The 13,815-nt window shown below is 40.9% G+C and overlaps 1 protein-coding gene across 3 annotated transcripts in view; it reads right to left on the minus strand.

Moving 5' to 3' along the window:
- The window catches only part of LOC122767223 (chemokine-like protein TAFA-2), an 81,253-nt gene that overhangs the window by 28,731 nt on the left and 38,707 nt on the right, over positions 1 to 13,815 (minus strand). For all 3 annotated transcript variants that reach the window (XM_044022640.1, XM_044022642.1, XM_044022641.1), the window contains one exon: positions 2,324 to 2,427. In XM_044022640.1, coding sequence (XP_043878575.1) covers positions 2,324 to 2,426 — 103 coding nt within the window. In that variant the 5' untranslated portion in view covers position 2,427. The remainder of the gene's footprint in view (positions 1 to 2,323; positions 2,428 to 13,815) is intronic.

A 13,815-nucleotide genomic window follows, 5' to 3' on the forward strand; every position in this document is an offset into this window, starting at 1 on the left:
GAATGTTCCTACATGTCACAGAGCTTGACGGTCTAGTGGCAAAAACATGACCCAGTCCCATTTCACCCATCGCCCCCTACCAATTACTACCCCTCATGGTGTGTGGTGTCCCAATTCTTGTTTAGGGGTAGGATGAAGTGTTGGGGCTAAAGAGGCACGTATCAAATAAAGGATTATGATTTGTTATGCCAGATTAAAAGAATCACAGGAAACATTGGTGTGTTGCCACACTAGCCACTGATTATATCATAATACATACTGCTATTGCAATATAACAATAGCTGACAATGACATTTTCTTTCATTTGATGACAGCATGTTGAATCACTGGTAAAAACATTGAATATTCCATTTTGTAGGACTAGATTTCCGCTATTACCTCTTGTAACTCTGTTCCCAGGGGAAAGAGGGGGTAGAAATGAGAAATTTGGATTGGGTCTTATTTTTCCTCATGTTCGTTTGGGAAGAAAAAGAGAAATCTCTATTTTGGCCATGTTCTGGGTTAATTTCATCCCTTGAATGATAACAGGTCTACAGCAACAGAAATATCACCCTGGGGAAATTAGGCGGTTGTGGTGGCTACTGCAGAGAAACCAAATGCGAGCGAGATTATTCTGATCCACTTCCTGCTGATATGATGAGAGGCTTGAGCGGAGATCGCTGCCAATCAAAGCCATGCACATCAAAGCCCCCGTGCTCCTACCTAATTGGTCGACAAAAAGAGGTGAGAGCGATTTACACCATGCTCACCGATGGACATCCTGTCTGAGAGCAGCTCCGTACACCACCAATTACCTGAAGCTGTGTATTGTCAATGGGACTCCCTGTGTGGAAACGTGGGTCGGCCTCCTCTGGTAATGTTGCTGAGTTGCCATAATTGATCTCCCTGGGTTTACAAGTGACGACCCAACAACGCTTTTAATGAGTATAGGGTAGAGGGGTTTGACTTATACCCTCCAAAAAAGCTGTTTCAATACATCCATCCCCATTTACCACTGGGCCACTTTATTTGTGGTGCACCACAGTGAGAAAATCTATTCCAAACACCTTGCGTGAGAAGAAGCAGCCACTGTTGCAGCACTTACTTTAATACAACAGTGACCTGCTGAGGCTTAACACCACGAGCCAGTCGCACAGGCCTCCACAAGATGGATGGGACTTTAAATCGTCCTCCTGTGTTTCACGAACGGCAGTTCAACCTTAAAATCACCGCCCTCTCCAAGCCGTGCCTACTGTGATTTTTCAGAGACTCATTTTACACGTCAGTGTCAGTTTACTCGTGCTAAACAACACGAGTCAGTCTGTGACAACACTGTAATGTCAGTATAACAAGTCAGTGAGGATGATATCAGGGTTATTTTTGGAGATATGTTGGAAATTTTGCAAGGTAACTGGAAATTTATCAGGTAGAGAGACCACTGAGCAAGTGGTAAATGTACATATAAATGTACATATATATATAGATAGATATAGATTTTAAGAGGACAAACTATGAAAGTTTATTTGTCCTAATAAGGTGGGGGTGGTTATGCATAAACCCTAATCACATACATAACCCACGAAATGTTTTTTCCTCAAAGTGCCAAAAAAAGTGCCACAACTGCTAATTTATTTCAAACATTTCCGCTAAAACAAATGGAGAGATTATGACACAAACTGAGCCTCGAAAACGAAATGTAATTAAAATTGATCAACGCTGTGGGTGAGACTTTGCGCTATCATGGCCTTCAAGTAATTAAATTACAAAACCAGCTTTGCAAACTTCTTACATGGCATCAAAATTACAATTTTTAACACCGACTGGAACAGTAGATGATGGTGTTAACCATGTGTTAGGTTGTCTCTGTGGAGCAGAGGTGTCAAAGTTGCAAGCCCGCAATGATATGATCATTTCTGTCTGTTTTATATATATATTAATAGATTCATTTTGCATGGTAAATATGTTTTTATTTTAACGTATACATCATTACATACCACAGCAAACACGTTTACTTTGAAATTCTCTATCATCAAGTATCATCATGAATATCTTACATGCAATATGATGAAATGTTGTGTTACATCTTAAACTCATGTTGCCCACCCCCTACTGAACAGTTGTTTTTTTTCCTTCAGTTTTTCCTCTGGGTAGACTAAAAAAAAACAACCTTTGGACCAAACTAGATGCTCATTGGCCCACACATAATTTGAGTTTGATACCCCTGCTCTGGAAATATTAATTTGGAACAAATTTAAACTGAAGTGCACTGGTTTTTTTTTCCATTTGTTATTCAGCAGTAGCTATTGTTGCACCTGAGTGTTCTTGGTTAGTTTGCTGTACTCACCTGTAGCTCCCTCCGTTGGTACAGTCATCTCCCAGACACTGACCACAAGCACCATTACAAGTAGAGCCCCTTTACTTCCGATGTGTGTGTATCGCTCACTCATCCTGGAGGAAAACAAAGAGGAGCGTTACAATGAAGGTCATTCAATACAGCAGCAGGTTTAACCCCGAACAGCCACCTTTCAGTCGGTGCATTTCCATCAGCCTATTTTTAGCTGCCTTTTTTCCATTTGTGCATAAAGTTCCAGTGTGTATAACTCCTGTCACCAAAACACTGCCAGCGCTGTTAGCGTCGCTACCCCCCGCCACCACCCCCCAATGAGAAGCGTGCCGAACAAGCAGAGCAGCCGATCAAAGACAACACACACATTTTTATGATTCTCAGCGGTTACAATCTAGAGCTCAAAAACAAGCTGCTGGAAGTAAAAACAGACATAAACAGAGCTTCTGCAGTGACTGACAGGGACACCGCTGTGAGGAAGACACGACTTCTCCTGCTGCAGATCTGTGACACACACACACACACACACAGAGGCCGTCGGCACAAGTCAGAACTATGAGGAATAGGAGGAAAGTTATCATGGTTGCTTCTTGGCGTTTGCGGCCAAGGAGGCGGGCCTGCAGAAAGGATGACTCTTGGTCAATATTCTAATAGATTTGCTGCCGTCTTTACATCTCACTTTGGCTGTCACGCTTCCACCCTCCCCTCCGTCAGTCGTGACGCAAAGCGCGCCGCCCTGCGTCACCACGGACACGAAAACATCCATCCATCCACTGTTTACCACGTTATCCTCCACATGAAGGTCACTGGGGCTGCTGGTGCCAATCCCAGCTGATATAGGGTGAAAGGACAGGGCAAACATTCACTCACACACCTATGGGCAATTTAGGGTGTCCAATCACAGGGTGAAGATGCAAAAATTCCACGCAAAAAGGCCCGGACTGGGACGCAAACCTGCAACCTTCTTGATGTGAGGCAACAGTGCTAGCCACATGCTCCACTGTGTGGCCCACAACGACATTATTTTATATTTAGAAGTTGCACACTAACAGCTTTAAAAATCGAAAACTCACTCGAAAACTAGACGTTTTTATGCTTGAGGGAGGTGGAAAATGTAATTTCAATTCATTTCATTTTCAATAGGAGGTTAAGTAAACCCTGAGAAGGCAGAGGCAGCAGGTGTGAACCGACTTCAACCACAAAGACAATAGATGGAAGAAGCAATGAAACACCACCATGTATCAACAGCTGCTGGAGCTGTTTATTACGCTGTATCAAATTGTGGCTTCATATCGCTCTAGTGTGAGTCACAGTTTGGTGCCGTCTACTCTTTTATCTTGGTGAAATAAGAGCAGTGGATGGAAATCAACATGAATGCCCATTTTCTCCCGCAGAATCTTTTTTAAATTCAGTTCGGAGACTCGGCCAGTGGGAACCCAAACGTGAGATTGAAGAGCTTTATTGTTCACAGTTCATCTCCGCGTTGGCTTACTGTGTCGTAAAGCATATTTGCTCTCATGCCACATGGCGATACAGTCTCTTATCCTCCCCGTCGCTGTTCCAAACAGTCTAAAGCTGGAGTGTGAATGTGCCCCGAATCCTCTCTCCGACAGAAAGTTCTTGCAGTTGGAACATGAACAGAAGGTGAAGGCCCTCTGCTGCCCCGACAGGCTTCTTTAAGCCTCTCTTGGCTCTACAGCAGAGTGAAAGAGAGCGTGCAGGCCACAGCAGCTAATCCTTTTCCCTCCACAATACCTTTTCCTCTCCACTCCTTCGTCTTAATGAAGTGTGGTTGCATAAACCATTTGGCAGAGTGTGTTATCTTTGACAGACAACGATCAGATTTCAATGCAGGAGCTGTACAGTAATTACTGGAAGAGGCGCGGTATCGTATGGCGTGAGCGTACAATGTTACAAGCTGCATTTACGCCTTATTTACCGCCTCCTGCATCTTATCTGCCTTCCTCATTGACATATAGATTGTCTGAACCTCGTTGGGGTTCTCGTATTATTTGTGTAATTAAGTTTATTTTGGCAAAGCGAACATGACCTTTGAAAAGATGATCTTTTTTTTGTCCCGGCGGAATTAGAATCTAATGAATTAGTGTCTCAGAGGTTCAGCGTGCCCTCTGAAGTTATAAATAAGGTGTGTCATAATGACACGCGGGGATGACGACGCAGACAAAGAAAGGGGAAGTGAGTCGCTTCCTACACAGAGACTATACGTGCATCGAGAAAAAGCGCATCGCAAACAGTCGCTTATGATGTTATCTGGAAATAGAAGTGAAGCTAAGATGTGAGGAAGAACTTGGCACTGATTTTTTTTTTTACCAGACTACATTTTTCTCTCAAGGATAAAATCACATGTTTTCTCATGTCTTTATTGAACCCTTTTTACATTTTTGAGTGGCCTTTGTGAACTAGAGAGGATTTTGTTTATTTGTGTTGTAGCCTCCACTTCAAATGTGCACTCTGACTGGCATTTGTAAAATGGCAGACCCTGTATAGCAAGGCCTTTGCCTTACAATAAATACACTGATGCTTATTCAGGCTGCTAAAACCAAAACGTTTTTTTTTTATTTCAATGCCATGATACACTTCCAAAATCATAAATATATATATATATATATATATATATATATATATATATATATATATATATACTCATGCCATTATACCCTTCTAAATGTGACCAACGTACGTTGCGATGGAGATGTCAATGTGTAACATTGATTCATTCAGCTGATTATTTATTAATTACATCAAACAAAGCTCTAGTTAACAGGACAAGAGGTCCAAATTTACTGGTGTCACGTAATTTATGTGCAGTGTACAATGTTTATAAAGACGTGCTTGTCCATAATTTATTGTTAAAGATTAGCCAACTATTGTTTTTTTTCAAGTAACTAATGAAGGAAAATGCATTGCCACACTACTTTAATGACACAGTCACATACTTCAACTCCAGTGTAGATTTGTACCACAACTAGGTGAATTCTAGCATTAAAAATGGATTTACCAAAAATGTATGTGACAACAAAAATGCTTTTTGCTGATTTAAATGAATTTAACGCAACATTACATAGAAAAGTTGGCTTAGAAAAAGTATTTTATGTGGCTGAAATTGAAGTTAAAATATTTATACTTTTTCAATATACCCAGAATAAGCTTTTATACTTGGAGAGGCCACCAAGTGCAGTATTTATCATAGCACACAATTTGGACAAACAAAGCCCATTTTGAGTTTTAATGCTAAATGAAGGCTAAATGTATCTTTGCAGCACAATTAATAATGTATCCTAGCAATAGTTGACTCATTTCCGAAACAATTATCATGATAAGAAATGTTTGGCCATGTCATCCACACCTATTATTTTCCCCGACTAGTACAATTTCTACAGAGTGCTTGCTGTAAGTGTGTGAACATCAGGTCATTTCGCTTCCAGTGAAGCAAAAAAACAACCTCGCCAAACATCTTAATGAAACCGAAGTGATCCGACATGATCTTTCTGCTTGATGCTCCCATCACTAGAACGACGTAAACCTCCACAGAGGCCAAGACTGTCAGCTTTGTGGCATTTAGCAGGGAGCTGAAGGCAGCAGCGGAGACACGGATGGAAATTGACTCATGTTGAGTGTGATAGTGGCGTAATAGTGAGGTTTATGTATTTGCTCAAATGGACCTGAAATTGCACACCTAGGTGCTTTTTATTAGAGCGGCTGGCGCTAATGTTCACTTTCGCGGTGACAGATTTATAGCCGCTGGTTTGGCGAAGAATTGGACCCTGGACTGAAATGGTGGCCAGTGGATGTTGCTGGGCAATTCACACTGATGATGTGTGTGTGCGTGTGTGTGTGTGTGTGTGGAAAAATAGGGTCATTGGTGACAGTGCCGGGCGCGGCGCGGCAGCATCATTTGTCGTGCGCTGTATAATGGTGCAATTCTATAAACGACATCTCGTTGTCCCTGAATGTGCTGTGTTGTCATTGGTTTTGGCGAGGGGGGCGTCTGGCAGAGCAAGTCGCTGAAGATTTGTTACAGTTTGTGGCCATTTGACATCCCGACCTTGACTCTGAGGTCTTCAGCAAGTTTGGCAAAAATAAAAACGTATACTGCTGCAGGACTCGAGGATATAACCAGTTCTTAGAGGTATTTTCTGCTTCAAGAAGTTAAACGTTTTTGGGTTTTTTTATTCAAATCATTAGTAAATAGGTTGAGTGTGTTACAGTCAAGAGGTTTTATCGCTAGAAACTGAATATGTGACCCAGGCTGAATGTAATGCACATTTGTTTAGATTTAAAAAGCTGTGTACTACAGCTTTAAAGTGGAGACTGAATTCAAATACAGCACAAATCATATTTTAGTTACTTCCTGTGTGAACCGAATATACCTCCCATGTGTTTGTAAAGGTGCGTAGTGATTTTTATTTATCTACTCCAGGCTTGGGCCTTGCTTTACAGACGCAGCCATCTTGTGCCGACATCTTTTTGCAGCAGCCCGAACGGACGTGTTTGCTGATTGGAACCTGAAGCTCACTAAGCAAATGAAAAGGAATGGTTCTGAAGACAGACGCCAGTTTATACATCACCTCCTTCTACTACCACCAAAGACCAGTAAGGACATTTTGGTCCATGCGCAGAACGCCAAGTCCAAATCCAGTCCGACTTAGCATATACATGCAGGAGTAGTCAGACTTTGAATTGCATTCCACCGGACTAGCTCAATTGTAGTTGAACTAATGTGTTTACATTACATTAAGAAAACCAAATTATTGTCTTAGTCTGATTAAAATCAGACTTGCATGTTAACGCACCGATTGAGTGATGAATCTTTACACTCCACCTCTCTCTGGATCTTCATATGGATTCAATGAACAACAAAAAAAAAAACACTGGTCATGTCTGTTTGGTCAGACCTGACTGAGGGAGCGTTTGTGTGTAAACAGAAGCAGTGTCGGGGTGGGCGGAGACAAGAACATTTATCCCATCAAATAGCCAGACTGGGTTTTAGCTATAGAAGTCTTTTCTTACACACTTTGTAGATGATTCTTTGTGTTGTGTTTTTAGTTTTTCACAGGTGTGACTTTGGCCCATTCTTCCACACAAACAAAAATCTCGAAGGTTCCGGGGGCATCTACTATGAACTCTGATCTTCAGTTCTTTCCATTGATTTTCAATTGGATTCAATTCGGGTGATTGACTGGGCAATTCTAGCAGCTTTATTTTCTTTCTCTGAAACCAATTGCGAGTTTCCTCGGCTGTGCGTTTGGGATCATTGTCTTGTTGAAATGTCCACCCTCGTTTCATCTTCAGCATCCTGGTAGGTGGCCGCAGATTCTTATCAGGAATGTCTCGGCACATTTTTCCATTCTTCAATTATATGAAGTCTGCCAGTACCATATGCAGATAAAACAGCCCCACATCATGATGTTTCCACCTCCAAACTTCACTCTTGGTAAGGTGTTTTTGGCGGTGATGTGCAGTGCCATTTCTCCTCCAAACATGGTGGAGAAAATATTGAGCTTTCAAAGTACAGTCACACCATTATTGCCAACGTTCAAATCCAGTTGTGTAAATAGGCCGAGCTGAGTCGTCGACGGACTTTTCCGGAGGAGGTAGATTTATTTCCAATAAATCACCATCCTTCTGGAGCAGGAGATAAGATGACTCTTATTATTATTATTTCATTTTTTTGTTATTTCTTTCATTTTTGTACGTACTCTGGTCATAATTCCTCAGCTCGCATCGACTGTGGGAGGAACCCGGAGAGAACCGTCGAACAGTATTTCTGATTTTACCACCAGAGGAAGCTTGCATGCCGCTGTGGTGGTTTATGTACCACAGTTTGAGAACCACGGTGCTATGGCATACAAGTCCAACTTTGGTATCATCTGACAATAGACTATATTCTCCCAGTATTACAAAGCTCCAACATGCCTTTTCTTCAGCAATGGAGTCTTGAGGCCATGGCGGTGAAGTGCATTACTAACTGTTTTCTTTGAAACAGCAGGACCTGCTAATTCCAGCTCTTTCTGAAGCTTTCTGAAACTCTTCTGGTTATTCTTTGACAAGAGAAATCTTGTGAGGAGCAATCTGGTCGTGGCCGATTCATGGAGAAATGATGTTCTATCCACTTCCGGATTATGGTCCCAGTGTAACATGTTCAGAAGTTTAGAAATACGCCTCTAACCAATGCCATCAGTATGTTTTGCAACAATAAGGCTGCAAAGGCCCTGAGGGAGCTCTTTGCTTTTACCCATCATGAGAGGCTTCTGGTGTGACACTTTAGTAATGAGAAACCTTTTTATAGGCCATCAATTAGGACTTACCCAGCTGATATTCATTTGCACTTGTAGGGGACAGAATAGCTGCTTCCTTGGCTGTTCATGCTTTTTTGCACACATAACTTCATTTATGGGCATACATGTTTTGGTTTCTTTGTATGTGTGGATCACTTGGGTTGTTAACAACATCTGGAAAGTGAAAAGTGTACGATCATGAACTATGAAGTATATAGCGGAGTATGATATAATGACAGGCACACATGTTAATTAATATAACGCACAACAGTGTGCACAACATGAGTGTGAACAGATGGACTCGTCATCGCATCTCGGGCTTAAAGGTGCATTTTTAATTCAGTTGGGTTCTCTCTTTCACGGCTTTCATCACCAGCGTCACCAGACACAGCGGTGTGTCAGGTCTAATGGACCCACAGTACAGTGTGTGACAGAACCACACAGCAGCAAATTGACGTAATGAACCTCTTTGTGTTACGAAAATTAAAGTGTGAGTGTTGGAGGAACACCAGCACCAAACAAGTGTTGATGTTGTTTCATATCTGCAGGTCATGCAATATGATAGGTAATTATCTGCTAACACGATTGAAATAACAACTTTATAGGGTGATAATAGTGTATGTCAGTGCATTAATTAATACTGCTGTGGAGGAATTCATTTAATTCAGTCCGCTGCATAAATTAATGAGCTAGAGGTTTGCATGCATAGCGGCAACATTGAAATGATTTTAAATTTATGTACAGGGTTTGCAAAACAAGATACTGATTATAGAAGACAGATTTAGAGGTGTTAGTTAGTTAGTTAGTCATAGCAAATCATGTCCATAATTGTTCTCAATGCAGATGTCGGATGAATATCAATTGTCTTAATTTAGGAACAAAGCAACAAGACATACTGTACTTTTTCCTCGAGGTTTTAGACACAAAAGCAGTCAACATACAGGGATTTACACGTAAACCAGTCAATCTTCAGGACATTTCCACTGACATTTCCTCCACTAAATATGTGTTTTAAAACTTAATAATGAGGACAGTGCAGTAGAAAGTGTGTCACATGCTCAGTTTCTCCTAATTTCACATCATTCAAACAACTTATTTCCCTCCTCAATCTTTTTTAATCCAAATGACTAATAATAGGGCGATGGGAGGGATTCCCAGCAATCATGCTTGATTTGAATATTTTAACAAGTCTTCTGCCATTGCCTCTAACTTTTAACTTCCCTCTAATTGTGATCTTACTGCATAATAAACTATTGCCATAAACATAATAGGAGGGTAAAAAAAATATTGCTACATGGTGTTTCATGTGTTTCATTATTTCATAATACCCAACATTAATATCCATTATTTTATCTCGTCATCAAAAAGAAAGCACAGAGGCGTCCTCCCATGAAAGCTGAATTATTCCTTTAAGCGTGATCAGCTCAAGCATCATTGGCTCGCCTCAGATACTGATAATTCAATGAACTTGTAATCTGAGCAATGAAGATGAAGCGAAATGACTTGAGTATTAATTCAGGTTTTGTTCATTTATACGTGTCGTGAAAGCCTCCAAAGTGAAACACGAACTGTGACTCACAAGCAGCCATCCTACGTGTAAATTGTGCTCTTAGTTCTGAAAACACTTCATGTATAATGGATGTTTTTTTTGTCATAGAAAAGAAACAATATACACAGATTGTCGCCAGGCGCAGGAAACATGAACTGCGCATTTGAAGTCCGGAGGAGAGACGATGAAAAGCAAACAATAATGAAGCGAAGCTTAATTGGAATGTGTAATTATTCTCCAATTGTTTACACTGCTGCTTCATTTCTCCTCTTACCAGCAGAGATGTTAGTGTTTTTCTTTCCGCCAGTACATCGTGCCTTGCACTTGAAGACACTTTCAAGTGCAAATGAACACCTTTTATTGAGGAATAATATTCTTTTCACTCTCGTGCCACCACAGTAGCTTTCCTTGATTCGTTTGCTCACATTTATCCAGAGATTAGACTCTTATCCCTTTGTTATGACTTGGCTCTGTTGTGAAGCGTATAAGCCTGTGGCGTAGCTCATCGGGTCTCCTTTCCACAGTACAAAGTGAATTAGTCTGAAACTGAATGGAGCAAGAAATCACCATCTCTGACCAAACCTCTGACCATCTCAGTCATTTTGGCCCTGCCTTCCCACTTTCCCCCCATGTTCCCTCTCTCAGTGAAACAAAATGGACAGCAGCAGGGCGTCACGAAAAAAGACTCCCCGTGAGGATTGACCCTGGTGAGACACACTAACTAAGCAGCTGTCACTTCTAAGAACAACTTCTTTCTTTACACATACAAAATAAGAAAGCATCTTATTACTGCGCCAAATTCCCACCTCAATTAATTCAAAGGGTAACATTTGCAGACTGTGAACAAGCTGTCGTCCTTATCGCTGCTGTATTTGTCCCCACACATACACACACTATCCCTTTTTACTCAGCGCTAACAACTAACTGCACCTTTGTTAAGAATTCTAGTGCAGAGTGTATCATTTAGGGGGAACTACTGTATCTACACTGATTTCTACAAAACACTAATTTCTCATGAGAAATTGAACAAATATCACATTTACATCTATCCCTGTACTTTGCAACACTAGCAGCATGGGGAGAAACACATTCACGATTGAATGTAATTTCAAACAATTTCTACATAGTTATTTAAAAAAGAGAAGCAACATTTGCATTGTTTAAAATGTTCAGGGCCACGCTGAACACTGCAGTGAAACCAAGGACTATATCTGTAGATCCAGACTCTGACCTCTTTTCCCATTGTTGTCCCATTTGTGTCACTTAGCTCCAACGTTGATGGGTTTACATCAAGCCACAATATGTTTCATTAGCCAGTCAAGAACTCCATCGACCTTGGACTAATAATAGTAAATATTTTGTGCAGTGGCAGCTTTGCAGAGTTTTTAAAGCAACACCTTTAAAGGATGAAACCAAATGGAAATTTGATGTAGATTATAAGGTGATTTCATACTTGTTGTAAAATACACTTTTTCTTGTCTCTAAAGACTGATCATAAAACAGTTAAAATAATATTAATACCAAATTTGGTAGACTTTACAGTGGAATAACACTTAACGTCAGTGTCTTAATGTCCAAGAAATGGAAAATGAAGCAAGTGATGGCCTGTCATTTTAATGCTATATATTGGTTCAATTAAGATGCTGTTACTTCCTCACCATGTCTCCTCGTTAATTCTCACGAGGGCATAGCGGGTCTTAAGCAACTAGCAGCTCGCTTTTCAACTTGGCAACAGATACATCCCTTTTCAGCTTCTTAGCAACAGTGAGCGAGCTCTTCATCTTAGCAACTAGCTTTCCAGCTTCTAGCAACACTTAGCTAGCTGTTCAAGTTCTTAGCGACACAGAGGTACCTTTTCGTCTTCTTAGTAACTAGCAGCTAGCTTCTTAGCTTAGCTTTAAGTCTTTGTGTCACAGTCTTGTTTCCATACTTCCATACTATGTATTTCCATATGAAATACCATTTTGTAGATAAGCAGTGATGGATTTTGCTTTTTGTAATAAAATATTGAAGTCTACATTAAACAAATAATTGTATGGCAAGAAATACACAATCCTATTGCATTTCATTGTATTGTGTTGTTCCAAATCGAATCGTAGCTGATTGCACACATCAAATCCTCGTCTTACCAAGAGGTGCACAGGAACGTCTGCATCTAATTTGCATACACAGTCTGCAGAGTAAGACTTAACCATCCTTCTAACAATAAGCAAACACTTGACAGGGGACTGACAGACTCATTTTGCAGGAATGGAAAAGCTCCTCCCTGTTTCGGACAATCAACGATGTGTTTTCCCATGAATATGTTTCATGGGAGCAGCTTTGACTGTAAACTATAACGTGCTTAAATTCAGTGCCAGTAAAGCATTTAAAAAGTGTGATTCAATTTCCCTCATTTGTAAGAAGCTGCACCCTTAAAAAGCACAAGGCAACTGTGTAATCCATAGTATGTGGGATATTCCGGGGCGGACGATAAAAAGCTGGACTTTTCCTCTCTGTTTTCCTGCATCTGGATGCGATATAGGGATTAAAAGCCTCCCTCCTCTCCCCCTGCATGTCTATCTCACTCTATACTTGGACCGTGACAGAGCGACTGTCACCTCGGACGGCTGCAGGGAGCCGATTGCTCCATCACTGAACAAACACAGCTCATTCGCCAAAACACAGATGTTCCCTTTTGACAGTTGAAGAGCGAAGCTCTCAACCCTGTCACACCAAACAAGGGCGTTTGCCCACTGTTTGTCACACATTGAGTAAAACAGCTGCTACAAATCCTGCTCTGTTCACTTCATAAATGAGACAAGACAGCTGTCACGGCTGTGGTGAAGTTGATGTATAAACTTACATAGGGACTATTATGGGATCCTTGTCCTGGCGTTGGGCTAATCAAATCGTTACGCCTGCAGTGAGACTGCACTTTGTGATTCTCGCTCCAAATTTAGTCAAGCGAGAATTCACTCAAGCGAGAATTCACTCTCCAGGCCTTCAAGCTCACTTCTGATTTTGCTGCTTATCTCTGATTATATCTGCATGACTGTTCATATCAGTCCTGGCATGTAATCAATATCACACAGCATAGTCCTGACAGCTCCGTGAAAAACCCACATGTGATGAAAAGGAATGAATTTTTTTTAACACTTTTTTCTAAAATGACTCTCATCACAAATCAAGCCTTGATTTTTTTTTTTCTTGTTTTAGTGATTCTCCACACTAATTCTTCTCTGCAAAGCTGCCATATGCTGCAAAAAAAGATTCCTTTATTCATTTACTTTGGATTTAGGCAAACACAAATCCTCAGGTTCCATCTGCTACTGATGAAAACCGCAGAAAAACACAAAAGAAGGACTGTTGTGAGAGTAACAACTAACCTCGACCCGGCAGCATGAGTGGGCTTTACTCATCTGCCCCATCTGTTTAAATCTGCAGTGTGTAACGGTCAGGTTTTTAGAGTGTAATATTCAATTGTGAAACTTTTCACGTGGGCGCTTCTTTGTGATTTCATTCATACTCAAACCTGTTTGCAGCTGCATTTCTAGTGCAATGTTTGTCTTGACCTCAAATGAATCGCTTCCTGTGCGCCACAGAAATATTGAGGGTTGCCTTGAGGTGACTGCTTGATCAGCCGTGTGAGAACTCATTTGACG

The sequence above is a fragment of the Solea senegalensis genome, linkage group LG3 (assembly GCF_019176455.1).
Source record: "Solea senegalensis isolate Sse05_10M linkage group LG3, IFAPA_SoseM_1, whole genome shotgun sequence".
In the NCBI taxonomy this organism is placed as follows: domain Eukaryota; kingdom Metazoa; phylum Chordata; class Actinopteri; order Pleuronectiformes; family Soleidae; genus Solea; species Solea senegalensis.